The sequence below is a fragment of the Cygnus atratus genome, chromosome 1, assembly GCF_013377495.2.
Source record: "Cygnus atratus isolate AKBS03 ecotype Queensland, Australia chromosome 1, CAtr_DNAZoo_HiC_assembly, whole genome shotgun sequence".
Lineage (NCBI taxonomy): Eukaryota > Metazoa > Chordata > Aves > Anseriformes > Anatidae > Cygnus > Cygnus atratus.
In genome coordinates, this window is record NC_066362.1 from 75,233,799 (window position 1) to 75,261,734 (window position 27,936).

General features: G+C 42.0%; 3 protein-coding genes across 54 annotated transcripts in view; 1 reads left to right on the forward strand and 2 right to left on the reverse strand.

Moving 5' to 3' along the window:
• Nucleotides 1-1,134: 1,134 nt before the first annotated feature.
• LOC118245156 (NADH-cytochrome b5 reductase 3) lies at nt 1,135-18,222 on the forward strand. Of its 3 annotated transcripts, XR_007708608.1 has the most exons (10): nt 1,388-1,526; nt 3,344-3,475; nt 6,799-6,871; nt 9,367-9,473; nt 10,467-10,596; nt 11,595-11,678; nt 11,816-11,901; nt 14,116-14,215; nt 14,310-14,447; nt 14,540-18,222. XR_007708608.1 is itself a non-coding variant. In XM_035540926.1 (9 exons), exons 1-9 carry the CDS (start codon nt 1,506-1,508, stop codon nt 15,904-15,906), a joined length of 906 nt encoding a protein of 301 aa, XP_035396819.1. In that variant the 5' UTR covers nt 1,135-1,505; the 3' UTR covers nt 15,907-18,222. The 3 variants fall into 3 exon arrangements, 2 of the variants coding, with proteins under 2 accessions (XP_035396819.1, XP_050568249.1); XM_035540926.1 differs by lacking the exon at nt 14,310-14,447 and having other exon boundaries at nt 1,135-1,526; nt 15,734-18,222; XM_050712292.1 differs by having other exon boundaries at nt 1,396-1,526; nt 14,310-18,222.
• Nucleotides 18,223-20,458: 2,236 nt separating this feature from the next.
• On the reverse strand, nt 20,459-22,274 carry REP15 (RAB15 effector protein). The gene has a single exon (XM_035540925.2). The coding sequence runs from the start codon at nt 22,272-22,274 to the stop codon at nt 21,552-21,554; it is 723 nt and encodes a 240-aa protein (XP_035396818.1). The 3' UTR covers nt 20,459-21,551.
• Nucleotides 22,275-24,382: 2,108 nt separating this feature from the next.
• The window catches only part of PPFIBP1 (PPFIA binding protein 1), a 110,288-nt gene continuing 106,734 nt past the window's right edge, over nt 24,383-27,936 (reverse strand). For 36 of the 50 annotated variants that reach the window (XM_035540881.2, XM_050712364.1, XM_050712377.1 and 33 more), the window contains 2 exons: nt 27,709-27,774; nt 24,383-27,062 (listed from right to left, as the gene is read on the reverse strand). In XM_035540881.2, coding sequence (XP_035396774.1) covers nt 26,976-27,062; nt 27,709-27,774 — 153 coding nt within the window. In that variant the 3' untranslated portion in view covers nt 24,383-26,975. The remainder of the gene's footprint in view (nt 27,063-27,708; nt 27,775-27,936) is intronic. The other 14 variants (XM_035540913.2, XM_035540923.2, XM_035540910.2 and 11 more) reach the window with 1 other exon arrangement.

A 27,936-nucleotide genomic window follows, 5' to 3' on the forward strand; every position in this document is an offset into this window, starting at 1 on the left:
GAGGGACCTATGTTGGAGCAGTTGGCTCCTGACAGATGTGCCCCATGGTACAGACCAATGTAGGAGCAGTTGTTGAAGAGCTGTTGCCTTGTGGGCAGACCACGCAGGACCAGTTCGGGAAGGACGGCATCCTGTGGGAGGGACCCCATGTGGAGCAGGAGCAGAGAGTGACCTTGAAGGAGCAGCAGAGACAAAGCATCAGGGACTGACTGCAGTCCCCATTCCCCATTCCCCTACACTGCTTGGTGGGAGGAGGTAGAAGAGGGTGGATGGGGGGAAGGTGTTTGTAGCTTGCTTTTAGTTTCTCACTGCACTAGTCTGCTAGTGATAGGCAATAAATTATATTAACCTCCCTATTCTGAGCCTGTTTTGCCCGTGACAGTAATTGTTGTGTGATCTCCGTGTCCTTATCTCAACCCTTGAGCCGTTTTCATTGCATTTTCTCCCCCTTTCCCTTTGAGTGAGAGAGCGACTTTGGTGGAGCTCGGCTGCCCAGCAAGGTAAAACCACCAGAAAGGTATGAGCGGTAGACATTCAGGATTGGGTGGTTTACTTGGTATAGTGGATAGTGATGTTGATATACAGATGTTATGCTCTCCTTATCTTGAAAAGGTGTTGGGACTTTGGCTGCTGGTGAAGAAACAAAAGTACTGGAGGTTTATTCAGTAGACTCCTTGCTCCTTCCCCCCTCCCCCCGTTGTTACTTTTCTTCCTTCCAGTACCTAAAGGGTGCCTACAGGAGAGCTGGGGAGGGACTCTGTCACAGAGTGTAGTGGTAGGACAAGGGGGAATGGCTGTAAACTAAAAGAGAGGAGATTTAGATTAGATATGAGGAGGAAATTCTTCACTCAGAGGGTGGTGAGGCCCTGGCACAGGCTTCCCAGAGAAGCTGTGGATGCCCCATCCCTGGAGGTGTTCAAGGCCAGGCTGGATGGGGCTGGTGGGAGGTGTCTCTGCCTGGGCAGGGGGTTGGAACCAGATGGTGTTTAAGGTCCCTTCCAACCCAAGCCATTCTGTGGTTCTGTGATTCTATAATCTTGCTGATTATGGGCAAAAGAACGGCACATATACATCATAATGTGATAAGGACAAGCTCACGGAAGGGCGGAACTAACCAAAAACAGACTTGCACGCATTCTTTGCTGAGGAGAGGCACTGAAAACAACACCGCGTTTACAGCATTTGGTGGCTTTTATTTTCGCGATCCTCACCCTCCCCGCTGCTCCTGCGGGCCCCGGTGGCGGCAAACACCCAACAGCCCTGGGGGTAATCCCCGAGGCCCTCAGCCTCCAGCCCCCTCCCCTTCCCCGGTGGCTCCGTCCCCGCCGCCGCTCCCGACCCCTCCCAGCCTCCGCGGTGCGGTGCGGTGCGGGCGCCCTCTGGCGGGAGAGGGGCGATGCTCGGCGCTGATTGGCGGGGCGCGGCGCGGCGGGGAGGTGCGGCGCTGATTGGCGGGGCGCTGATTGGCGGGGCGGCGTGGCTGTCGGCCGGAGTGGAGGGCAGCGATGGGCGCCGGGCTCAGCACGGTGAGAGGGGGGGGCGGCCGGGTCCGGCATTTTGGGGCGAAGGTTTTGGGGGAGAGGGGAGGGGCTGCGGATGCCCGCGGCGCTGGGGATGGGGCGGATGGCCCGGCGGTGGTGCCCGGCCCTGGCCCCGCCGATGTAGGGCCCGCAGAGCCTCCGGATCCCCCCCCAGCCGTTAGTTCTCCGTTTCTGCCTATCAGCTCCGTTAGGGCCCAGCTCGCAGCGCACCTGGGCTGTTGTTCCCCGGGCTCCTCCCAGGAGGTTTTTTCACGACCTGACCGCGAGTCACGAATTGCCTTCCCCGAGGCTAACGTGGTGCTAAAGCCGTTCCTCAAAATTAAACTTTGTTCTGCTGAAACAGGCTCTGATCTGGTTAATGGCTTCAGAAAGGGAAGGATTTGATAGCCCACAGCTGCATCTTTCAGATAGCCATGTGTTTAAATCAAATTAGCTTATTTTAACATGTTCATATCTCATCTGAGACATCATCTGTTGCCGATTCAGCTTGCTGTCTCCACTAGACTTGGTCACCGGTTGCAGTTCTCATTAGGGGTTTATTTGCTGCTCTGTCATTGTCCTAAGCAACATACCCATCCTTTTTTTTTCATGGCTCAATAGCAGAAATTCTTCCTAGAGCTGAAGTAATGTGATGGGTCTGCGGAAATTAAGGAATAAGTTGCTTGTAAACTTCAGCTAATTTAGAAACATCTTCTGTCTGGCTATTTCAGTATTTTCAAATAAAAGTGAAAAATGCAGTGTGTGTGTGGTATGGTATGCTTTCAAGTTAAACCAGCTGCTGATATCTTTTACATTTGTACAGCAGAATTTTAAGAAGAGGGATTTTATGCTGTCTTTCCTTTTAATTTTGCACTTGCCATAGTTTCAGTAATTACATTGGATATCTTATATTCTCCCAACGGCTGTGTCAGGCTCAGAGAGATGTGATTCCAAAATGCTGGCCAGGTCCCTCTAAAACAAAAATGAAGGTAGAAGCTGGTTGTACAGGACTACCAGCTCTTCCAAGAATCATCAAAAGCACCGCATGCAGTCAAAGTATTTTGCAAAATTTTTATTTTCAGTTCTATCTCCGTCGCCCCCCTTTTTTAATATATATAGGTATCATGGAAGAATGCTGCTGCAGTCACGCTGTTTCACTGCCATGAGTTAAAACCTGCAACAGCAAATGAGGGTCAGAGAGGATTTTTACCCTGAGCATTACCTGGATGCGGTCACTCCCAGCCCCATCCAGGAGAGTGGAGGGCTCGTGAAGGCTTATATCTATGTGCGCACTGGCAGGTGGGGAGCCACTATACGCTGGCCTGAGGAAGGAGCCGCTGTCACAGGGGATCCCTCTGCCCCAGGGGCTGGGTGTGACCCCCGTTGGCATCACCTTGCAAGCCTGGTGGCATGGGATGCAGCAGAGGAGCATTTGGGGATGTCACGGGCAGGAGCCACCTGCGAGTGTGTTCATGTCTTTGGGAGATGGGCAGCTAGCTGCTGGGTGCTGTTTGTGTGTCTGCCTATGCTCATCTGTTGGTCTTGTTAGTGGTTGGACTTGGGGACATGGGGTTTGGTCTGACAACCCTCTGCTGGCATGCCGAGTGTCACAATGTGGGAGCAGCTCTGGGTGCTCACAAGGCAAACTTGTATTACACTGACTGTTTTTTTTTGATAATTCCTCTTTCCACTCATGTTAGCACAAAGAAAGAGTATTATTGTGGGTGGTTAGATTGTCACGTCACGCTAATATTTTCCTCCTCACCAAAACAACCTTCTATTGTTGTGCACATGTATCTAATGATGTCTCTGTTTTGCTGCAGCTGCGTTGGGTTGTGACATACCCTATATGGCTAATTTACAGCACCATCCGGAGGCTTTTTGGGAATCCCTATCCTGCAATCACTCTGAAGGATCCTGAAGTGAAGTATGCATTGAGGCTGATAGATAAAGAGGTGAGTACGTGTATAGTGCTGAGCATCCTCTCCTTGGATACTGTGAAATGCTTATAGTTTCCTAAATCTTGGGCAATGTTGCAGCAGGGATTGCTTGGGAACAGTAGATATTTTGAAGGCTGCTGAGCTTGTTTCTAGTAAAATCAATTAAATATCTGTATTTTAAGTAAAGAACTTATTTATACCTGCTCCTTGCCTAATATGAGTGAGTTCTGCAGCATGCATTTCTGCAAGCCAGCTGAGTGGTGAATGCTGCTTTAGAAATGACCATACTCATAGTTTCTGTCATATGAGCCTCATGTCATAGAGTACATCAGCAGGAATTCCTAAAATCCCCACTTCTAGATGGGCTGTGAGACAGACATCATGCAGTCAGGCGGAGCAGGCAGTTCTCGTTGTCAGTAGCATTCGTTCCAGTAGCTATCAGAAATATATTGATACTGATTGCTGTTATTGGATTTATGTACACTTACGTGTTACAGGAAGAAATACCTTTAAATGGTGTAGTTCTGACAGCAGCTGAGGTCTCTCAGCTTCTCCTTCTCTCTGTTTAAAGTGGAAGGTGTCTTCTACCTCCTGGGGTGCTCAAGTGGGTTTTCAGAGGAAAGTAGTCACCTTTTCAGTGCTGGATCTTGCTACCAGAATTTGGTAACTCTGCTTGAGGAAAGGGAAACAGCCTCAAAAGATGAAAAGTCCAAATTTCCCTTGGATAAGCTGGCCATTAGAAAAAAGTATGAGACAGAAATCTTGCCTTTCAGGTATACATGAAGTCATACCTGAAGATATTTGTAGTGTTGACTTTTTAAGTCAATAGGCTAGTCAAAATGTTATGTGAAGAGTTCTGTTGAAAGGGGCTTGGGACTGGAACAGAGCTTTCTTCAAGGTATGCAGAGTGTGCTGATAGCTTGGCTTTCATTTGTTCAATCAAAGAAAACAATTACTGTGTTTCTGAGCCTTGGTTTCTTGGGAAGTGAAAGCTTCCCCATGGCTTGGGTTGGGCTGCCATACTGGATTTGTTTCCCATGCATACTACAGCAATGGAGTTATTACGTACTCCCCATTTCCTCATGGGATCTGTAGCACATGGTGGCAGGTATGATCTGCTTGACAGATCGTAACAGAAAATAATTCGCTGTTCACATTACATTTTTTTGCTAAATACTGATCTTTCTCAGTCCATTGTTGTATGTTGTGTAGTCTGTTTTAATCTTGGTATGAAGAAACAGCTCTGCTATAACCTGCTCAAATGCTGCTGCATGGGGTAGCTTGGTCAGTGAGAATATTTTAGTGATGTACGTATAGAAATTTTTGCCTGAATGGGAAATGTATTCTGGAAACAGAAGTTAGTTTTGAAAAATAATAACCTGGTACTGTAAGTACTGTTTTTTGAGAGCTGTAATTCTGTGTTTTCACTAGCAGTTTCTAACATCCTGCCAAAAATCAGCTGCAAACATTCTGAATATTGTACTGCTAAACTTCTCAGCATTGCCATACCTGACTAGCTGGGGAGGAGGAAATTAGTCTTTCTGACAAGCTACAGTTTGTATTTTACAAGCTATTAAAATTAAAATAGGTGTGAACTTTAATTGAAACATACCTGTCATTACACAAAAACATTTTAATGTCACTTGAGAAGGTAACTTTGGCTTTCAGTGTGGATGTGGAGCTAACTCAAGACATGCATGGTAAATGTCAGTAGGCAGGTTTTTCCTTGGAGTGTTGCATCTTGTTGATTGTGCATCACAACCAAAGACTCTCATATTTTAAGAGTTTCCATTATTCCCATTACCAAGTCGATATTCACTATTCCTTTTTTGTAACAGTAAAGCTCTTGGTAGCTTCACCATCAGAGCACCAAAATGATTTTGTTTTTAAAACAAAAATATGAACACGCTTTTTTGGGAGTAGCTGGGGATTGTAATTTTTAGCCAGAAGTTTTTTGATGATACAGTTGAGAATATGGCTGAACGTACCATTTTGTTGGGCTGTTGCAAGGAGAATTGTTTTGTCCTCCACCCCGTCTGCCTTTGGACATGATGACAGAGGTGCTGTGAGTTTCTTGAGCCTTTTAGTGTTTCTCACAGTCCTCTCTTGTGATGCACAAAAGGCTAATGTTCAGATACCTTGGGCTGAGCTATCTTGAATTTAATTGATGAGAGGGTTAACTGAGAATTCAGGAGTTCACAACATTTTTCTTTCTGCATGCTATTAAGGACGGTATCTTAAAATAAAGGATTACTGGCAAAATCCAGCTTTGAAGCAGTGAAACTGGTGCTTAAATTTTCATGCAGAAACAGCAGTGGACAATGCCAGAGAAGCACTGTTACATCTACATGTCAGTTGTCATTCTAGTGAAGTTCCAGAATAGTCACAGGTACAGAGAAGCACTTTTTAGACTGCTCCTCAATTAATTCACTTCTTTCTTCAGAATTTACCTTAAAGTGATTTATTGTGAGGAAGATTTTGCCAGCGTGAGCACAACTCATAATTGAAGACTAGGTGAACTCTGATGAGATGGAAATCTCTGTTGTTTCTTAAAAACAAACAAAAAACCACTGTAATATCTATTTAATAGGATGTTTATGTAAGTTTCTGTAGAGGGGATATAATGTCTCGTAGGGCTTTAAAAAAGAAAGTCATTAAATGAGCTGTTTGGCAGAATGCTGTTTCTTTCTTTTTCACTATTTTAATTCCATTAATGTGAACTGATTTTTAAGAGGTAAAACTTGTGTACTATGAGAAACACTAATCTTTTTGACACCCACTAGTGGCTTCTGAAGTCATCTTCTGCATGGAAATGGTAAATTTATCAGACTTTGAGACGTTGACATAATTTTTGTTTTTTTTTGCATTGAACTCCTATGTGTTTAACCTTTAAATGAGAACTGGAATACTGGTTAGTTTTTTAGCTTGTAGCCTCCTCAAAGAAGGCAATCTAAATGTTCGTACCATTTAGAAGGTTATTTAGTCTTAATCTGCATGAGTACTTCACTAAGTTTTGCAATTAACATATAAATATATTCCAAAACAATATTTGTATATGTCTCTTTTAACTTATTTTTTAAAAATTATTTTTATGTTGTTTCTAAAATGTTTTGAGGAAAAGTTAAGTTTTCAGGGAATTTGAGTGAAAAGTTTACCTCTGCAAGATTGTCCTGTTCAGATGAGTTCTTACACTATGCAAAATTTTCAGTTAGGGTGCTGCTGTCCCCTAGATACTTAATCCTGAACAGGCCAGACTTGCGTGTTGATAATACAGGTGAAATTACAGTCATAATATCCCAACAACATAGCTGATGATTATTTTTATTTTCCTCTTTCAGGAAGTTAGTCATGACACAAGAAGATTTCGATTTGCTCTTCCTTCAGTAGATCATGTTCTGGGTCTACCAATAGGTACGTTCTGTCTTTCCTTGCTGTGGATCAAATCCTTGTTAATTCAGAGATTTTGTGGGAGGGGTTTTTTGTTTGTTTGTTTGTTTGTTTTTTTACATTTTGAACTGTTGAACTTCAAATACTGTCCATGTGGCTTGAGCTGGTATTTAGGGCTCTGCAGAACAGTCCTCATGCTGTGAGTCATGTGCAGCGTCTGAAGTCTTGTGTTCTTACAGAGAGCATACATTCAGCTTGTTTCTAGGAGGATAGTTGAAACAAACATTGGCCTTTGCTTGTATTTCTCTAATCTTAACTTTCCAATGTGCAGTTTTCCCATGGCTCTTTGTCTCCGTGGTTCCTTTCTGCCCCTCGAGGCAATGTCGCCTCTACTTCTCTGCTAAGGCGTGCATTCCCCAGTGAGCCGCTAACCTCTGAGTTTGCAGCCAGTCTCATGGAACTTCTTCATCACCATGAAGCAGATGTTTCCTGAGGCCTTGCCATGTGGCATATTGCCCTCTGTAATAGCTTAGTGCTGTTTTTTCTTACTGCTTATGTAAAGAGCATTTGACTGTGATGTGTGTTTGATAGGGACTTTGGCTTTAACCACCTTTTGCAAAGGTCTGTGGGTTAGAGGTGCTGGCTGGTGGTCCTTAGGTACCTTTTCAGCATTACAATCTGACCAGATTTGTTTCTCTTTGGTTGATATATTATTCTCTTGATCCTAGTTTCCCTCACTTTTCCATAATTAACACAGAGGACTGAGCTGTCTCACCTCTGTAATTGTTCTTGTCCTAACAGAAAGGAAGCTGTCTGGGGTGAATTTGGCCTGCTGGATGCCACATCTTCTTGCAATATTTCAGTAAGATCAGGGCAAATCAGCAGATGGTTTCAGCCCAAGGAGGGATGTGCCTCGCCTTGCATGGTTCCAGGAGCATTGTAGTTGTGCTCGCAAAGGTGCTCTGCTTGGGATAATTTTTTTCATAACTGAGGGAGTGGTTTATTGGGTGAGAGTTGGGGAGCAAAGCAGCTGAAAGTTGGTGAGGGAGGTAAAAGCAGCTGGGAGCAGAAGGCGTGGTAGCCATGGGACAAATACTGGAATGCACTCTGCATGTTCAGTGCAGCACCAGCATTTTGCTTTTACCAGGCAACTTGGGTGTTACAGGAAAGAACACAATTCACTCAGAGTTGGATTGTGCAGGGCTTCATATGGAGGCCTCCCAGCAGCTGCTGTCCCTTGAGTGAGGAGCTAAAGCTCTAATGGATAAGAGCATAAAGTATGTTTTCCCTTGGAGGAGCACCTTTTTTTTGTATCTGAGCTAATTCTTACAAGGCTTGTCCTCAGAGCAATCCGTCTGTCGGATTCACAGTCTGCAGGGTTAGTGATGGGTCTGCTCCTGTAGGCAGGGATGACAAGGCTGTCGCTTGCCTGGGAAGATGAACAGGAAGCTGGTGCTGCTGCTGCCTCAGTAATTCCCCAACAGGAAACACATGTGCTTCCAAATGTACATTGACTCACCCTCATATCTACACGCTGCTTCAAGTCAGTTGTTGCTCAGTTCCCAAGTTACCAGGTTGTGCATCTTTATCCATCCGCTGGTTTGCCTCACTGGCCCTCCAGCTTGACAGACCAGCTTCCAATAAAGTATCAGCTTTGTGTATCCCATTACAGGCAGAGGAGCTGTACCATCTTCAGAGAGTTATGTTCATCTTAAGAGACAGTGGTGATAAAATAATGGAAAACAAATCCTCCCTAGATATTCTTCACATGTGCCTCTTAAGAGTATTTGAATTTTGTTGGAAAACCTTTTCAAGGAGTTAAATTCTAGTTGTTTTTTGTTGTTGTTGTTTGTTTTTTGTTTTTTTTTTGTTGTTGTTGTTACTGTTTTTCATTAAAATATAGACATAAAGGAGCTATTGCAGAGAGTTCAGCTGATGTGTGAGAGATTGAAACATGATTGCTATTTTATTGTTAAACTGGAGGAATAGCAGGGTTAAAAATGTGCTTTACATCTAGGCAGCCTTAGCAATGGCAGCTGGAAGACCTCCTGGTAGACTGGAGTGATCTGTGGTCAAAGAATTTTCTAACTATGTTGTGACTAAACTATAGCAGTTTATAACAAACACTTTAATGAAGTGGTTTGAATAGCACTCGGCAGTTTCCCCCTCCCATGTTCTTTTTACGCATCCATGATGGAGAGAGATCACACCGTTTGCAAGATCTCACATGCAGTTAGGGCTTTGATGAAATATAAATGAGTGAAGATATCAAAACAGACATGATAGACACACAAAGTTAGCAGCAGGGTTAGCAGCCCTTCCAGGTAGAATCTGTGTCTGGTTAAGAATAACTGTGGCAAGATATTACGATGTCAGGAAAATGAGAAAGGAAAGAGTGGTACCTCCAAAACAAGGTAAACTGAGCTTTGAGGCTGCTTTCACAATTCATGTCAACCTGATAGATCCATAGAAAGAGAAGGCCTTTGAAAGCAAACTGTTTTTTTCATACCTGCACACAGGACAGCATATCTACCTGTCTGCACGGATTGATGGGGCTCTGGTTGTTAGACCGTACACTCCGGTCTCCAGTGATGATGACAAGGGCTTCGTGGATCTTGTTGTCAAGGTGAGAATGTCATACTGCTTTTCCAGGCCAGGCAACTGCTGAGCCCACCCATGCTCTTGCAGTGCTATGTGAAGTCTGATGCACCACGTTCTGTTCAGCTGTGTGCCACTGTGGGCTTTCATTAGTCTAACAAAGAATGTGCAATTACCTACAATCCATGCAACATTTCACAATCCCTTTTTTACTGAGTGTTCTCATGAGATGCTGCATAATTTTCTGTATTTGCAGACTGCCATTTTCCAGAACCTGTGTACGCTTGCAGATGTTCACATACTTTTTTAATCCTTCTGAATTAAGGAATTAGCCTTGCCTGAACGGTCAGCTTCTTTTATAGCTAATGTAACATGGTCTTTGTGGTTGCTATTAAGAGTGATGACGATTTTTGTTGTTACTGACATGGTGGACTGATGTCATTGATGAAAATGTGATTTTTAATCTTGTGATAATGTACTTTTGTTTTCTCTTGGTATTTATACTACACAAATATATTTAAAGATGACAGTAATTTAAATGATGAATGGTTGAATCTTCAGTTAGTTGCTCTCCACTCTTTTTGTTACTCTGGCTTTGAGATGCAAACAGTTGGCATCCTGAGAAGTTGTTTTGGGAACATCCCTTTGCAACTGACCTGTCAGGGAACTTTAACAGAAGTTTTTCCATTTTCAGTTGCAGTAGTTAATATATTTTTAACTTGGGTTTAGATCATGTTGTTTATTAGGGATACTTTCTATGTACAGAACTATAATGGAGAAATTGCCAGTCTGTGTCCAGTCTGATCAAAATCGGGGCAAGAGCGTCATTTTAATCTTTATCAGGAAATGTAATGCTTCTCTTTCATTTTCAGTCAAATCTGTCTTGATGTTATTTCTTTATGTAATAATTGATTCCTTTGAAAGAGGATCATGAGTCCATAAATATTTGAATGGCAGAGAGAAGAGCAAATACTCATCTTTGAGCTGTCAGATTAATTGCTTCATTGTTATTTTTTAACAGATTTACTTTAAAGGTGTCCATCCAAAGTTTCCAGATGGAGGGAAGATGTCTCAATACTTAGAGAGCCTGCAAATAGGGGATACTATTGACTTCAGAGGACCAAGTGGCCTGCTTGTCTACAAAGGAAAAGGCAAGGCTGACTCATAAATATAATTTGTCCAGAGTAAACAATACAGAAAAAAAACATTATAAAATAGCAGTAATCCTGATCACGTTTTTTTTCCAGCTGAGTTCAGGTCTTTCTCTGCACAAAAGAAAGTGCTAGTGTTATAATTAAGTCAACAGCCATCTTGAGGAGAATTGTTATATCATTGTAGAAGTGCCTGTGTTTTGTACTGTTCTTAAAGAAGGGAATTCTCTCACTGCTTATACGGGCATAGTTTCTACACTGATAAAAACACTTGGTATTTGTGCTGTCCACTGCTAATTTCCCAAGTGAAATTGAACTTTATCAGCAGGAACTACTTTTATGCCAGTATAAAAGATCTTGCGTTGGTATAGTGCAGCCACAAATTTGTCATAAAAATCTTCTGGCAATTCCGTGTGCAGCAGAACTTAAATATGTGGTTTTCCAGATCTTTGTGTTCACATTACCCTGTATGTAGAGACATGTGAATGGAAGAAATACAACATTTGGGGGAATTTCAAGAGCATTGTCAGATTTGGCTGAAACTGTCAAATCAGCTCAAAAGAGCAGATAAATATACAAAAAAAAATACCCTGCATATTTCAGGTTTTCCTTTAAAATAATCAGCATGGGGGAAAAAAGAGTTCTTAGCAGATAGATTCTGGAAACACTTCTACATAAAGGAATCAAGGCTTCTGAACATTGTTGGGGCTATGGGACTCAAGCAAATAGAAATACAACTAGTAATGGCTTGATGCTGTAGTCACAGAATCAGGAGTGGTACCCCATGTCGGTGTCTGATCGTATTGCCATGTGCCTTAAAATCTCTAATAATCCTTCAGGATTTGTTTTTCTTTGATTCACCTTTGTTTTCTGCCGCTATTTTACAAACAGGGAAGGGTGACAGGGCTGAAACAAAGTCAATTAATTAAAAATACTGTGAAGGGATCATAGGCCATTTTTCCTCTTTCTTCAGTGTTTTCCATCTCTTTCTCTTTCAGGCGTGTTTGCTATTCGGCCTGAAAAGAAAGCTGAACCAGTTACTAAAAAAGTCAAATACGTGGGGATGATTGCTGGTGGGACTGGTACGTGCATATAAAGATTCATCCTTGGTTTCTGACAGCTGTTAGATGTGTTTGTTCATATTTTCTGTCACGTGTTTGCTTGTGCTTCCTCTTGCTTCTTTACTCTCTCACATCATTAACCAGCATTTCTCTTTCAGGGATAACACCTATGCTGCAGATCATTCGAGCAATCATGAAAGACAAAGATGACCACACTGTTTGTCAGCTGTTGTTTGCTAATCAGGTAATTCTGTGCTTATTTCTGCTTATAAAGTTTTACTTAACAAACACAACTCCACTCAGCAAGTGAAATTCTTGCTGAGAAAGCATGGTACAAAAATACAAACCCTGGGGGGAGAAATGAACGGAAGTGTTGAAAACTTCCTATATAAAAACACTGTAATGAATTCCTTCGTTAGCATTACTGCTGAAGTGATACTGTCTTTCCAGCTAACACTTTCTGTCCTGTCTCACTGCTTTGCTTCTAATTCAATTTATAAATGTTTTAAAACATTCATCTGTGCAAGTTGTTAATGTTTTGGGCAGCTGTCATTCTTAGTGGAAACATGGAAGAGGTGGACATCTGCCTCCTTCAGCAATTGCAGCTCCCCAGCTTCAAAGTAGGGTTTGTATGCTCCTTGAGGATACCTTAGTTAAGAAAAAATTAAAATTGGTTTCCAGCAGCTTCCTTGACTACAAAGCTGTGATTCTTCACAGCTGTCTCATTTCTATTCCCTCCATCAGCTCCTCCATTGGTGTTTCTTTTGCTCTTTGAGCTGTATCATAGTGCAGTGCTGGAAAAAGGGAAGGTTCTCATCCATAGAGTATTTGTGATACAGAGATATTTCTTGGATGATCAGTGCAAACCAAGTGACAGTGCACTGCTGAACTATACACCCCTTCTTTGCCTGATGTTCTTCTGGTGTTTATCTTCTTGCTTTTAAAATTTCTCCCTCACGATGAATATCCGTTTCTGGATTATATGACTCCTCTTCATGCCTGTATTTTTTAGCTTCTTTAGGCTCCCCTTCATCACTCCTCTCTCCTGTGATACTCAATATTCCTATTTCCTTTGGACCATGTCTGAATCATAGAAGTTTTTTTCTACCCAGAAACAATGATCCAAGTGCCTACAAACGCCTTGTTCTGATGCTTTATTAAAGACCTTCTTAAGAGCACTAGTATTGCCCTCTGGTGCTGGTTGGGGCAGCTGCAGAAGTTGATCTCTGCTGCGTGCTTGGAGTTGGCACAAACTGCAGTAGCTATCAGGGCAGGAGGGCCAACATTTGCTGAGTAATTCCGAATGACTAATATAGGACTAGAGCTCCTTTAGCAACCTAAAAAATTTAACTGCTGCTTGTGAGGAGGATTCAGGGAACACTTGCCTATGTATTAGCAACAGCCAGTGTAAACATCAGTCCTTGCCTTTAAGATGTCCATGTACCCAGTAACTGCACAACTATATAGCAGTCTACTGATGGATGGACAGACAAGAAAGCCTACAGACTAGAGTTTTTTTGACATTTAATATTGCAGAGTACTTTTTATATGTGTTTTGTTGATGTTTTATTTTGACCCTCCTGAAAGGGCTGTGTTGGATTACAGACCACAGAGTTTGTGGGTTCATGTGGTGCTTCAAATCAGCCTACCTTGAGCTGGTCAGTCCCAGTTATAGCCTTTCTGGAACACAGGCAGCTGCAGGTCCAGAAATAGGCACTTTCTTGGCAATAGTTGCTGGCACATTCCTCATCACCCCCACAGTTACAGACATAGTGGTGGCCTCAGTGCCAAATTATTAGGGCTGTGGAGGATGATGCCAGTTTTAGTCTCTACCCTTTCCTTCCTTCCTGAACTGCAGCTGCTTTTATGGGAGTAAGGCTTTCTTTTGGCCTTTAACAGTATTGCATCAGGGAGGAGCAGAACTTGCCTAACCTTTGTTGTTACATTCAGAACGGGATACCTTTTCGGTTATTTGTTCCACATCTAGTTTAAAAACTAAACAATCTCCGTATAGTAATGCCAATGATTTGAAGTGGCAAAGGTGAAAAACTTGCCTTTTTCCTGATGGAATGGCAAAGTGTGGAGGGTAGGGAGATACTTGTGCAGTCATGGTTATTTTTTTGATGAAAATTGCTTATGTAATGGTGGTGCTAAAAGAGGGCTTCACTCTTACGATGTTACCACTAATTCCCTGATAAGTGAAGGTTCTGTGTTTTGATACAGGTGTTGCATTGTTCTGTTGTTTAGAGGGAAGGCATTACGTGGTAAAGATTTAGGGAAGTTCTGAACTTCTTGTTCATTCTGCTACAGGATAGTCATGGAAATAATTTGTATTTATGGGCTCTGTTCAGCTCCTAAAACATAATTGAATAATCTGCTCCATTTCACAAAACTGTAGGGGTCATCTGAGGACTGCATTCAAATGCAGAGCATAATCATTGTTTTCCTTGTCCTGCAGACTGAGAAGGATATCCTGCTACGTTCAGAGCTAGAAGAGATCCAAGTTCAGAATCCCAGTCGTTTTAAGTGTTGGTATACACTGGACAGAGCACCTGAAAGTAAGATCTAACATGCTACCTCCACCAAAGCTTAAGTTATGAGAATTAATGCACATTTGACAGGAGCAATGCTATGTTGTATGTGTGTTTCTAGGCTCCTTTGTTGTTTAATGACTCGTGGGTTTATGCAACTCAGAATGCATTCAGCAGCATCATTCCTCACATCGTGATGCACAGAAGCTTGAGATATTATCAGTGTTTCCAAAGCTATGAAGCTCACCTCAAGTGAATGGTAGTGTAATAATGTTCCTCCCACGACTAGACTCGAATATTAGCCATTATTTACTCTGATCCAAGGTAACCTTCCTTTCTCCTTCCCCTTAGCCATAAATATAAGATGGCACCATATTGTCTCATGTTCAGAGCATTCATTAAGGCAGCTGTGAGAGGAGTGGCAGAGGCACTGCACCTCACTGAGATGTGGCTGAATGCAGACTCCTACCTAGCTGTCACATGGTGGTTCGCACTAGGTGATCTTTCTAGGCAGTGGATTTGCCTTTGTATTAACAGTGTTTCTCAAAGACAACGTGGTTCCATCTTGGTGCAGTCCAGTTTTAAAGGTAACGTGATCTAGTTGGGTGCTGTAGGTGAGAGGATGAGCTAGCTAAATGTGCCTTCCTCAGCTGTACAAGCTGGAGGAAGAAAAGCCTGAAGAGTTATTGCCTAAGGTTTCCATGTCACATCAGGGTAGATTCATGCCCCTATTCAGTGGTAGTTTGGAGCAGAGAGGGAAAAGCCACATGCTCTCTTACCTTGTGACCAAGAATACACCTTCCATAGAGTGGTGGGGAGGGTTTTACTGTCCCCAGAGTCTGTTGCTGTCATGCAATCGTCTTCAATTAGTGTTCTCCCTGAATTTCTAAGGCAGCTTAGATTTAGATAAAATTGTTGTTCCTTCTCTTCGGTATTTGTGAATTGTGAACTGATCTTAGGAGTTGTGATAAAAGATCCTTCTTAGACCTTCTCAACACCGTTCTACAGAATTCCACTACCACGCCTCTAAACAGACCTAAACTGGATATTTTTGGATGGGCTGTGGGAGAAAAATGTCTTAATTTTATTGTGCCTAAAGGTTTGGGTCAGCAGCGTTTTGCACCCAGAGCTGGGGATATGATGGGTAAATGTGAATCCTAGTATTAACTGATTAGCACAATGAGTGTTCCTACTGGGAGCAACATCAGCTAGAGTTCTCCTAATGAAGATGTGAACTGTTGGGGTAAGGAGAACGGATGTTATTTTTTCACAGCTCTGCTTGGTATTTCCTGGGGGCTTTTAGGAAGTTTTATTAAAAGTTAGCCTGTTTTCTCCATGTATCAGTTTTCCATCTTAAAAGCAGGAGTGGCAGATCTTCCATGTAGCAGAACTGTGTTGAGGACACTAATGTGAACAGAGTGCACAGATGCTACAGGCCAGAACAGAACAGGCCCAATTAAAAAAAAATGCACACACTACTATTATAAAGTGATTTGTATCTATCTTTTCATCTCCCCCCTCTTCATTTTTTTTGTTTTTTAACAGATTGGGAATACAGCCAAGGATTTGTGAGCCAGGATATGATCAGAGACCACCTGCCCCCGCCTCAAAACGATGTTCTGATCCTCATGTGTGGACCTCCACCAATGATCCAATATGCCTGCATTCCCAACCTGGACAAACTGGGCTACACCAAGGACATGAGGTTCTCCTTCTAAAGGAGACTGATACCTCAGTGATCTTGTGAGGAAGGGAAGAAAATACATTTAATGGGGAACAAGACAGTTAGAGAGGTGGGTGATGCACAGTACTGGGAAGCTACATTTACATTAAAAATAATTAACATTTATCTGAATCTCTGGCCAGTTAGACACGTAAGCTTAACTGTATCATAACTGTACTGTATGTTGCACAGAAACAACTCTATTGCAGAGACATAACGATGTATTGTACTTGCCTTGTCTGTCTTGTAGAAATATTATACTCCATCTCAAGGCAGGAAAGTATAGCTTCTTAGGGCGGCAAATACTTGTTTACACTTTTCTTAGCAATGTAAATCAAATGCCAGTAATATCCTATTTCCTAACACTGTGCATACCCAGTATTTGATTTGGTATGAAGTATGAAATATATAGAATGAGCTGGATTATTGACCTTGCTTATGCCAAACTTTAATCCTTACAGAGCTTTTACTATATGAGGGCCAGGAGCCTTTGCCTTGTACGTATAATCTTTACAACACCAGAAGCTTAAAGATTCTTGTTCAGTTGAAGGATGACAATTAACCATTTATGACTTACTGAAGTTGTTCAAGTTGCCTTGTTAAACAAACCAGGAGTAGACACCAATATGAAATTTGTTTCCAGTATATTTTGGAATAGCCTCTCTTCACTGCAAACACTCTTCCAGCTCATCACATCCTTGGGCAGTGAAGGAAACTATGGAAAGCAGGAGGCTTTACACACAGTTCTACAAGTAGCTGGAAATCTTTGCTTATACATGTGTTGAATAATGAAAAAATTACTAACTTTTGTATTTACTTTTGAATAGCAGACAATGCCATAAGAGTAGGAAAACAATTGTTCTGCAGGTTCTGTGCAGTGAAAAATGCTGGGTGAAAATTAGATCCAGTTTTAGTTTCCTGTTTCCCAGAGTCTGATTAGGAATGAAATCACCACCAAGGTGGGTTCCAGCAGGTAGCCCAGCTTCACGTGCAGTATGCCTACAGTCAGGAGACTCACCTGCGTATCTTGCTCTGGCAAAACCCCAAAGAGTTGGTAAGGATTGCACGGAACAGCCTTAAGTCACCAAACTGACAGTAGATAGAAATGTCTCACTGAATCTAAACTGTTCTTGGATGCTGTTTACTATAGCTCCAATTTATTTTTTTAAATGTAATTTTTTACAGCAACCTTTTACCTAACCTCTAGTAAACTTGATGCAGCTTGCATGCCGAACCTTCTGCTTCCAAACAGATGCTACTGACATTAGAGCTGTCCCTGCGAGGAATCTGTGTAACTAAAAATTGTGGTCTGGTGATAAAATCAGAGTGATTGAAAAGATGTCTAGTGGTATGTGAAGTAATGTGGATGCTAGTTAGCTACAAGTATCAGTGTATAATAAATATAACTTTTAAAAAAAAAATTTGGCTAGGTAGTTGAAGCTATAACTTGCCATGCTTTCTTTTGTGCCTGTACAACAGATGTGTACTGTGCATTTAAAAGGTTTCTCAGCATGAATTAGAAGGAAAAAAAGATATTGCACAGTTAATTTAAGGAACCTGAAGTGAATAATACTATTATTAAATTTATTTTATTGACTAGACACTTGCTTCTGAAATCTTGACTTTTTGATGTGTGTTTCTGAAACTTATTCTTTAATACTATGCTGTGGAGTTCAAATAATGCTCAAGTAAGTTTCAGTCCCTTTTTTCGTGAGGCAAAAAGCAGAAATTTGAGAGAAATTATCTCGGATGCTGGTTTGTATCACTAGGGGATAAACAAAGATTTTTTTTCATGACTGTATTTAATGAGGTTTTCATATCCAAAATAGCTAGCTGGTAATGCATCAATTTTTTCTATTACTCTGCTTATCTAAGTACTGGCTTTTTCACATCTGTGTAAGAAATAATTTTGCAGGTGACTCGTCTATGTGTTACATAGCACATCATCTTCAGCCTCATAAGAGAAAAACGTGTAGAACACTCCAGAAAGTTAATGTTCAAAAAAAAAAAAGGGGGGGGGGTAGGAGGGGGGCTGTTTGATTTGTTTACTTAAGTGCTTTTGTTTGAGTTTGGTGAAAATTGCTGTATTCAGATGCTGAATCAAGGAGCAAACTATTGCTGTTTTTCACCCCAATCTCTTAGTTTTATCTTTACTTTATACATCTTCCGTGTGAATATGGGGCTCTTTTAATAGAAAAAATGAAGGTTTTTTTTTTAATATGATCTGCTGAAACAAAACAAACGGGCCCTTTTGCTTGATGGTCCTGTACTGTAACATTTAAACAAGTAATAAAAGTTGGGTTTGCATCTCTTTTGATTCTTTGAGCCAATTCATCTGTCTGTCTTACAGAAAATACTGTGGCGGATGTTATTAGGCAGCTTGCTGTGGCCAGCTCTGAGAGCAGGCTGGTCCTGGAGGGTTTCACCCAGTTCCCAATTGGACCAGGGCAGCTCTGTGCATCTCCCACGTATGCCCTTGCTGGAGGGGAAAGAGGCAAGAGATGCCAGAACCACATCCTCTTGGGAGAGGCAGAAGCAGCTGAAAAAGGGCTTGGGGTGCTGAAACTGAGGGGCAGCTGCAGCCAGGCCCTGTGAAGAGAGGAGATGCATCATCTGACTCCCTACCTACAGGCTGAGAGGCTCCTGCTGACTGCAGAAACAAGTCCTCACAGCAGCAGAGGAGAAACATCACTACAGCAGGGAGTCAGAGGCTTGTGATGGGAGGTAAAAAGACTGTTTTCACATTTCCTGGACAATTGTGTGAAACAGCTGGAAACTTGCAAGTAGGGTCCTGTTTCCTACCTAGCAACTGCAGTGGTGTTACACTGCAGTTGTACACAGTGGCTGTACAGTTACAGACACCAATGCAATGCTGCTGTGTATGTGGAGGCACACATGACATGGCTTTGTAACAAAAGCAGACTATTCCAACACAACAATGTTAGTACTAGATTCAGCTGGAAAAAGACAAGCATTTGTCTGCATAAGTAGTCTGCATAATTTGATGGAGAAATGCTAGTCAGCTTTTTAATTTAAAGTTTCTTAAATTAAGAAGGGGTGTTTTTTCTGAAGGTAAGGTTTTCTGATGCTTTTTGATCTGAAGAACTACCTGGTGAAACTAACTGGCCAAAACCAGCAGGTGCTGCATGTTTCCTGTTTTGGCAGGAGCCTCTCTTCTCTGATCTACGCTTTCGTGAGCTCTTGAGCTCATCCTCACGAGTTTCATGCATTAACCAAGCTATACATGAGAAAATGATGGCAAAGTGAAGAACAAACAAACCAACCCCGTAAACTGCTTCTGCTTACCATTAAAAAAACAAAAACAAAAACAAAGAAACAAACAAACAAAAAAAACACAAATGACCTAATTACTTCTGGATTAGACTGAGATCAGAAACTTACCCAGAAAAATGTACACTCTGTTAGAAAAGCCTGTGGTATCACTGAGTCACCAGTTCAGCCTGGCTAAATAAACGAACAAAGTCAAATTTACATCATTAAATACTCTGTTGTTTGTCCTCACCTTTATTATCCACAGCACAGATTCTTGGCAAATTCCCACCATTGCTGAGGGGCCAGGCTCCTGAGCTGAAACCCATCAGGCAACCAGGTGAAGGCTGTGGCACACCCTGGGGAATGTAACCTGGATCCCAGAATAAGCACCAAGGCAGCGTAAGCAGTGTTACCTGAGGTACAAGAGCACCTCTGGAGGAGTCAAATTAAATGATCAACTGCCCCAGTGTCTAATTTTCATAGTTCAAAATCTATACATGCAAGTCATTTGGATTTATTTTCCAACTCCAAAAAGGTATGCAAAACATCCAAAGGAAGAAAACACGTTTGCAGAGACAGCATTCCTATGGAACTGATTTGCTTACAAGACATTGCCCTAAAAACCACGAGCTGTAATTTAACAATTTAAAGCAAAAATAAAGCTTTTCTGCTGGCCTTTTATAAAACAATCAATCCAGCTGCAGTACTGCTTATGCTGTTAATTTAAACACACAAAAACCATCCTGAATGGTCCTAGACCTTGCTCTCACTGCACAGCCCTGTAACTGTGCACATTTTCTTTGTTTAAAAAAAAAAAAAAAAACAATTATCCCCTCTGTCTTATCAAACCCCTGTTATGCACAAAAATTACAATGCTGCCAGCTCTATAAAAACCAACTGTATTTCAACCAACTAGTTTAAAAATAAAAAGCCTCCCTTCCCAGCCCAGCTGCCTTTGTGACATGGCAAAAATTTCACTGATGTCTGTGTTTTTGGTTTTGTTTCAGTTCACTTTTCAGCCTCAGTTCAGACTTACCTCATGGAAAGCTTCTGGCACTGATGCCAAAGCTTCTTTATGCTCTTTTTATATGACTGTGTAAATAAGAGCCTTTATTTCTCAGAGGTCGTGGTTTCCCCATTTCCCCATCTTAAAACTCAAACATCAAATAGTAAAAAATAAGATAGTTGAAATTATTTTTATTCTGTTAAATTATAAGGAAAGCCACATGCAGAGGAGGGTGATGCTTACAAAACTACTCACATATACAAAGTTGGTCACTACAGTGCCACAGTGGCCTACAAACACAGTGGGTTTCCGAGTTTGAAACTGGATGATTTCTTCCTTTCACTGGTTAACAGTAGCTGAAAGAAAGTAACTACAACTGTGCAACCCAAAGTGCTGTCAAGTAAAACCTGAGGAAAATGGAATAAATCAGTACATAAATACAATTAGCTGCTAAGATACTGAAAACAAAGACAAAGCAAAAATACTTCTGCCCCTTTCAGACTGCTGCTTGCTGCCATGAGTGGTCAGGAGCTCACCTCTGCAGCTTTGAAAGACGAAGACTCCCATCAGCATCCCCAGTGCTGGATCTTTGTCCCCATTTGTTAATTTTCCCACGTTTTCTTTAACAATTGCTACTGCCTTTTGCCACACCTTGACCTGACACAGCTGCTCAGCAAGAACAGAATTTGCAGCTGGGACCAACCCTGCCCACGCATTTCACAGTGGCTCACAGCATTGAGGCTCTCCCGTCCCTGAATCCATAGCCTGGCACTGATTTACTTCCAACAGGCAGGTGATTAATAGCTTCTTCATATAGCCTATTTCTATCCCAGGGAAGGGCTTTTCCTCCTCCTCCTCCTCCTAACTGAGAACCAGCTCCACTCCTCCAAAACAGTGTTTTGGAGTCCTTGTGTTGTCCTCCACACTCACTGCAACTTTTACGACAAGTAACAACACATTTTCCTTATTACAGACTCATCCTCCTGTTTAAAAAAGAGTCTGCCTTTTCTATAGACACAGCGCACAAAGGCTGATTCAAGTCTAATAAGACCTCCCAAGGCTCCAGGCAATAAAGCTTTCATCGGCCTCAGCCAATACTTGACAGTTGGCGAACGGAATGTTCTGGCAAAATTACGAGCCTTCTATAAACACATTTTCTGGCAGGTACATCCTGTTGTTTTAAAACCTGGAGAGACTGAATCAGCTTTGGCTACTGCAGGATCTACAGGAATGTGCTGGGTGGAGGGGGAAAGTGAGAAATAAGGGGGTGGAGGAATGGTGTGCAAGATGGGAAATGAGGCAAGCTCAGCCCACACAGCCTTTGCTTCAGGCATGCAGAGCTGCTACTGTTAACACAAGGTTTACAGAAAGTTTATGTACACATCGCCCACCTCCTTCAGTCTGTTTCTTGCGCTGAGGCAGTTTTCCAACATCTCTTTTGTGGACAGGAAGCTGTCAGTACTCATGACAAATTGCCTTAGAGCATTCCTGCCCAACAGGCGGCATTTTTGCTTCTCCTTGGCAATGCTGTCTAGCATGACTCTGCGGATGTCCTTGGGCTTCCCTGGCACACCAAACACGATGAACAAGCCCAGGCAGTCCCGTCCCACCAGGCAGCAGAACTCTGCCAGCTTCTCGAACCTGCTCCTGTTTTGGAAATGCTCGTCTGCCAGCGTGGCTTCCTGGCAGCAGTCATCCAGCACCTCGGTGGGGCTGCTTTCGCTATGGAAAAGCTCAGTCAGCTGCAGAGCCTGCACAGCGATCTGAAGTTTGATTTGCTTGTCAACTCCCAACAGAGTCCAGATCCAGTCCACACCAAACAATGAGGATTGCTGCTTGGTCATTTTGCTGGTTGTGATATGTTCCTCCACTCCCTTTTCCACACAGAAGCTGATAAAGTTGACCAGAAAGATCTCGTTCAGAGTGTTTGTGGCTGGCTGGAATTTGCTCTGGGGATCTATGAACCCAAGGTAGTCTTTCAGTCTTTGGGATACATAGACCACATCTTGGCTGAAGACTTCACAGATAACAAGAGTTTCGACCTTGTTCTCCTGGTTGTCTTCATGTGATATTTTCCGGCCCATTTTCTGTGCAGAAGAAGGTTGTTTCCACATGCAGACAGCCTCAGGGAAGTCCTTTCCTTCTTCAGCAAAGGCTCTGTAGTCACTGGACACCGTCAGACCTACTAAGTACACATAATGGGTAGCTGTCACCTTCTAGATTAAAGTCATGCCAGCAAGCTATGCTGGCAGGCTGCAGTCCTGGAGGGCATGAAAGGTTTCTCCTGGGCGCGTTCCTCCACAGCTCACTGAGCAGGGACCAGCCCAGCAGGCCCTGTAACTTCCACACCTACTGAATTCACCTGTTTGTTTTCCTTATTGTTCATTCTGGCACCATTTCCTTCACCGATCCTATCTCATTCCAGTCTGATCTTATCTCATTCGATCTCATTTCTAGGACTATTACAAAGAAGCCTCTTTATTGGCACTGGGTGTTTCCTAGAGATGAATCAAACTGTTTCTTTAATCACCCAGAGAGAAGTATGTATCCAAACCTGAAGACTTCTACAGGATGCGTGAAATGATGTCATGGTCTGTTTTGATGGTATGTTTGCCTGTATCCCAATATTAACTGCTGTTACTGTCAGTGGCATTAACTGTGCTATGACAATGCACATGGACTCAGTTGAACTTCTGGCTCAACTAAGAAGCTTGCGCTGTTGCTGCAGGATTATCTCAGGGAGACTTGGACAGTCAATGCACAGCTACAGCTACAAATAAACAAGCTTCCTAACCTTACAAAATCCAGTCTCCATAACTGTAAAAGCTGGAATGTATGTTACTGCTGCAGCAGGCACCAGCCCTTTTCAGCTCCAGAAGCTGCTGCTGCCGTCAAATGTACTGTCACAGTCTCCTCATTGGCCCAGACGCTCACCAACATTCTCACAAAACACTGTCCTACTGAGCACTGCTCTTATTCCTCTTCATTCTCAACGAATGAAAAAAGCAACAAGGATCTCTCTCTGCCTTCTTTTCTCTAATTGCTTAAAACTTCCTTCATTTGATCTCTCTCCTCCCGCCTACAGATGTTCTTGTGCTCCTGCCACCCCCACAAGGGAAACACCATCTCAGGAGCAGGGCTGGTCAGTCACACTGCCCTCAGGTCCCTCTCTCCAAGAAACAGATCATGTCCAAGGTATTATATTTCTTCTCTTCCAGGGTCTTCATATGTGTCATGGGCCCATCTCCATTCCTTCGTAACTTACAGCCATCAGTAGGTGTTCACTACTGCTTCTCCTGTTATCTCTGACCCTAAACCTTGATTTCCCTTCCTTTCTACAGAGGGATTCCCCAGCACCTAACACACTCTCCTTGCTGAGCTCTGCTCCAAATCTACTGGCAACTCAGGTTTTGCTTTCATTTTCACAGCTGCCTCACAGAGTGCTATCCTCAGCTGGGAGAAAGAAGATAAAAGGACTCACTAGGAAAAGCTCTTGCTGCAAAGTAAAACGTCAGAACACTCAAGGGAAGCATAAAGCTCTCAAACAGTAATGCATCTTCTATTCTTCCATGTCACTGTAAAAACAAATGCATATTGTGCTCTAGATTTCAAAGTGTTTATCCTCATTGTTAACACAGAAATGTCGATCCGTCAAACAAAACCACAGAAATGACAGTCGAAAGACAGGGAGGGGTTCTGCATTTTCTGCTCTGTTATCTGGGCCACAGCAGGCAATACATTTATCAACATTTGTACCTGCATCCCGGCAGCACATTGTGGTCTGGGGAAAACAACTGGAGCTCCTATGCCTGCTGAGGGCTGCAAATGCATGCATAGGGGGACAACACCTGGGACTGGAGAGATGCTTGTTCTCTGCAGCGGGGATGGCCAGAGCTGGTGTTTTTGCACCAGATGACAATCAACAGAGACGCTTTCTCATCACACTGTGCCAAATAATCCAAGTGATTCAAATCTGGATCTCAGAAATCAGTATAAAAAGACCTAGGACAGTGTATTTCTTTGCTGTTATCTGACTCTTTCTGCAGGCACTATCAATAGATGAACTAATGAGTCCACAAAGACTCTGATTTTGTTTGCCCCTTCTCCCTCATCTTTTAAATAGAACAAAATAGCTTCCTAGGAAATTTAAAAAAAATAGGGATACATATTTAAAACAAACACAAACACTTGGCATTTTCCACAGATTTTATTGGATCTTACATGGCAATACACAGTAGTAATGTTGCCCTCTTCAAAAATGCACAAATCAAAATACCACAACGGTATCAATTTTGTGCACATGCGCGCATAAACTTCCTGACTTCATCCCTTGCTTTCATATTAGACCCCCATAAAATAATTATGGTTCAGATGATAGGCAGCTTTGAAGGGAAAACCAATTTTCCAACCAGTAGATACTGAAATGGGTTGTTCGCAGCAGAATTTTACTTACACTGGACTTAAAAACAAATGATCATCTGCTGCTGCCAACATGTTTGTTAATAGCACTGGACTGAAAAGAAATTTGAGAGTATTTGCTTATACTTGTTTCAGCACATAATATTGTGTCACTAGCCCCTTTTTTTTCCTGTGAATATCCAGCCATAATGTCCACTAGACAGCGCCTGCTAAAAGAGTGAATCTAGAGGAATACTGTTGCTCAGAAGCCTGTGCCATGTCTTCCCAGTGCTTCTCTACTGGTAAGAGCAGGGTCTTGAGCCCAACTTACATGTAAATAATAACCATATTGCAAATTATTCACAGAAAGCAAGCCCTGAATCCACATCTGAGTATTTGCACCTCAAAGCTGGAAGCAGGCATTACAGAATGTGGTATTTCTGCCTAATTAAAATAGCTCAAACACCCCCAAGACAGCAGAGGAAGAAACAACAGACAGCAAATTTGTGGATGTTACTTAGTCAGGAATTTTGAATAAAGCACCAGTGTTGTAGTCTGTTTGTAGAGAAACAGAAAGTGGCACAAACTGAATATGAATACTTATGGATTGTTTGCCTGGCTCCAGTTACTAAAGAGAGAATGGCAGCACTTGATATCATATACAACACAACTGGTCCGCATCAAATTTTTCATCTTTGCACATAAATAGCCTTCACTGCACATCCTTCAAAAAAAAAAAAAAGGACTTGTAATAGGTTATAAGGTAACAATAGTATAGTGCTAGAATATGCCTCCCGTCTAGCCTGCATCTGACAGGAGCTCTGTGGAAGCCCCTGGAAGAATCTTCCTTCCCTTCCTAACTTTTGTAATGGTGTTTCAGAAATACCCACAAAATCAGCCGAAATCTAAAATCCATTATACCACACAAGCAGCATGTCAGAAATGGTTTCATCACTACCTTTGCTGGAAGTGACACAACTCTTGTAAAAGCCAAACAGCACTGCAAGGAGCAATTCTAACTGAATTTTTTTCCTTTACAAAGCAAAGAAATTTCATGCCATTGTGCTAAAACACATGCAACGTTCAACACCATACAAACAACCACTGTAATAAACAGTTACTTTTTTGGCTTTTGGCTAGGACATCTTGCAATACAGAAAAAATCTGACAAAAAAATTCTACTGGCTAGTTAAACTTATTAAAATCTGATGATCTTCAAGGCAAAAGAGTTACATTTTAAGATGGTAAAATGATATGCAACATGTTTGATATCTGTATTTTTGAGGGAAATTCCCACCTTGGCTTTAATATTACGAAATAATATATTTCCTATACATTTCTCTCTCTCTCTTTTTTTTTTTTTTTTTTTTTTTTGCAACTACACCATCTTTATGTTAGTTACAGCACAGAAATATCCCTTCCATATGCAGGGAGTACTCTTAACTTGAAGGAAAACTCTCCAGAATATTTTTAAGTCACAGAAACATTAATAACCTTCTTGAATGCTATAACTACTGCTGCTAGGAACACGGAAGAAGACATTTTTAAATTTGCAGTTTCCATAAGAGTCACTGCCAGTAGAAACATGCTTTATAATTGTTTCATCCCAAATGGAAGATCATTATACTGTGCACTTAGTAAAAAGCAAAAAAAGCAAACAGTTCCAAAGGTCAGCCTGCCTTTTCCAGTAACCAGCTGGTATGCAAACTGGGATAATCTTTTACAAACCTCTCCCCTTCCCCCACACCTCAAGCTTTCCATCACTCTATTTCACAAAATTTAAATTTCTGCTTTTACATGTACTTCATATATTCTTTTTTCTTTGTCTTTTTCTTTTTTTTTATATAAAACAGTATAAAAATAAAAACAACAATTAAGAGCTACCAAGGAGGGCATGAATGACTAAAATCCAACATTGGATATCATGGGAAGGGCAGAACTAGTATTTGTGCTGGACAAATGCCTTTGAAACAGATAGCAACAACATCTTGTTTCAGCTGAAAACCTAGAGAAAGCTGGTCCACATCTACGGACACAATACATCTATTCTGAAACAGTATAAAGGATTATATCAGGACAAGAATAAGCAAAAGGAGCCCTATGATAAATTTAAATGCAACACTCTGAAACATACCACCAGTTTGTACATTAAATATAGTAAAAACAATTACCATTCACCAGTGTCTGGGTGTTTCTTATGGCAACTTCAGAGTAGGCACCTTTTTTTTTTTTTTTTTTTTTTTTAAATTCGCCACCTCCCAGTATTACTTCTAACAAACAGAAGCAAGAGCAATGTAATGTACATGATTTGCTGCCTGTCATGTGTAATGATGTTTCTTGCACATAGGAAAGTGAGCTGAGCCTTCATCAGTGCCTAGTGGTTACCGTCACACGTTGGAGTCCTCATCCGTAATACTGGTGCTAGGAGAGCGAGTCGCAAAGTCTTTAAACATTTCATCTTCTTTTAACATGTGCTAGAAAGGAAATGAGGAAAGAGTCAAGGTTCAGGCCCTCCCAACTAATATCAAGCACTGAGGACGGTCCAGTCTCATGTCTGGCAGCAAACAACACTAACAGGCAAGGCACCACATCACTCTTCCCCTCCAGACCCACCCTCATTGATTTCCAGGGGTCCCCTGGCTCAGGGGACAGAGCCAGCTGAAAAATAACTCAACTACAAAAACTGTGAGGAACAGAGCTTTTTTTTTTTTATTATTATTTTTATTTTTTTTATTAACCCCATGGCCCAGCCCCATTTCTGCTGGCACAAATGGCTTGGGAAATGCAGACTAGGGCTGGGCTGACTCCTGTTTCTGATGAGGCTTCACTGTATCTGTCGTTTGCACAGTATTTTACATACTCTGGTTCTCAGAGACTGAGGGTTTCACCCCATCCAAACACTATCTCTCACTAAAAACACTGATATCTAGCAAAGCAATTACGCCCAAAAATACAAAACTAAACTGCTTGACAGAGCCGCTAATAGTGATGAAAATTTGCATTTAGGCGTGTTTGGAGATAACTCAGCACTGCTATTTAATACTAGAGACTGGCAAAGGTCTTAGGTCCATTTTACAGAAAAAGGAACCTTATTCTACAGACACCAGTTTTACGCCTTACTGTCAAGTTGTTGATGCCTTCAGAAAATGCTCCTATTTGCCTCACTGTCCCTTCTGAATCTTCCATCTGCAAAAAACAGATAATGAATAATGAATGAATAATAAATCCACTGTATGCCACAACAGAATGGCAATTAAGTACAGCAGACAATGTAAATGCTTGATTACACCCAAACTGGTCAGAGCAAGGCAAGAGTGTGGCCCATCAGGGCCACAAGCTACGCAAGAG

Excerpts from the sequence above, each read along its gene's own strand:
- REP15 (XM_035540925.2), bottom strand. The coding sequence starts at position 22,274 with ATGGGCCGGAAAATATCACATGAAGACAACCAGGAGAACAAGGTCGAA.
- LOC118245156 (XM_035540926.1), top strand. The coding sequence starts at position 1,506 with ATGGGCGCCGGGCTCAGCACG. Across the intron at positions 3,476-6,798 it reads TGAGGCTGATAGATAAAGAG|GAAGTTAGTCATGACACAAG; the intron begins GTGAGTACGTGT and ends TTCCTCTTTCAG. Across the intron at positions 11,679-11,815 it reads GATGATTGCTGGTGGGACTG|GGATAACACCTATGCTGCAG; the intron begins GTACGTGCATAT and ends TTTCTCTTTCAG.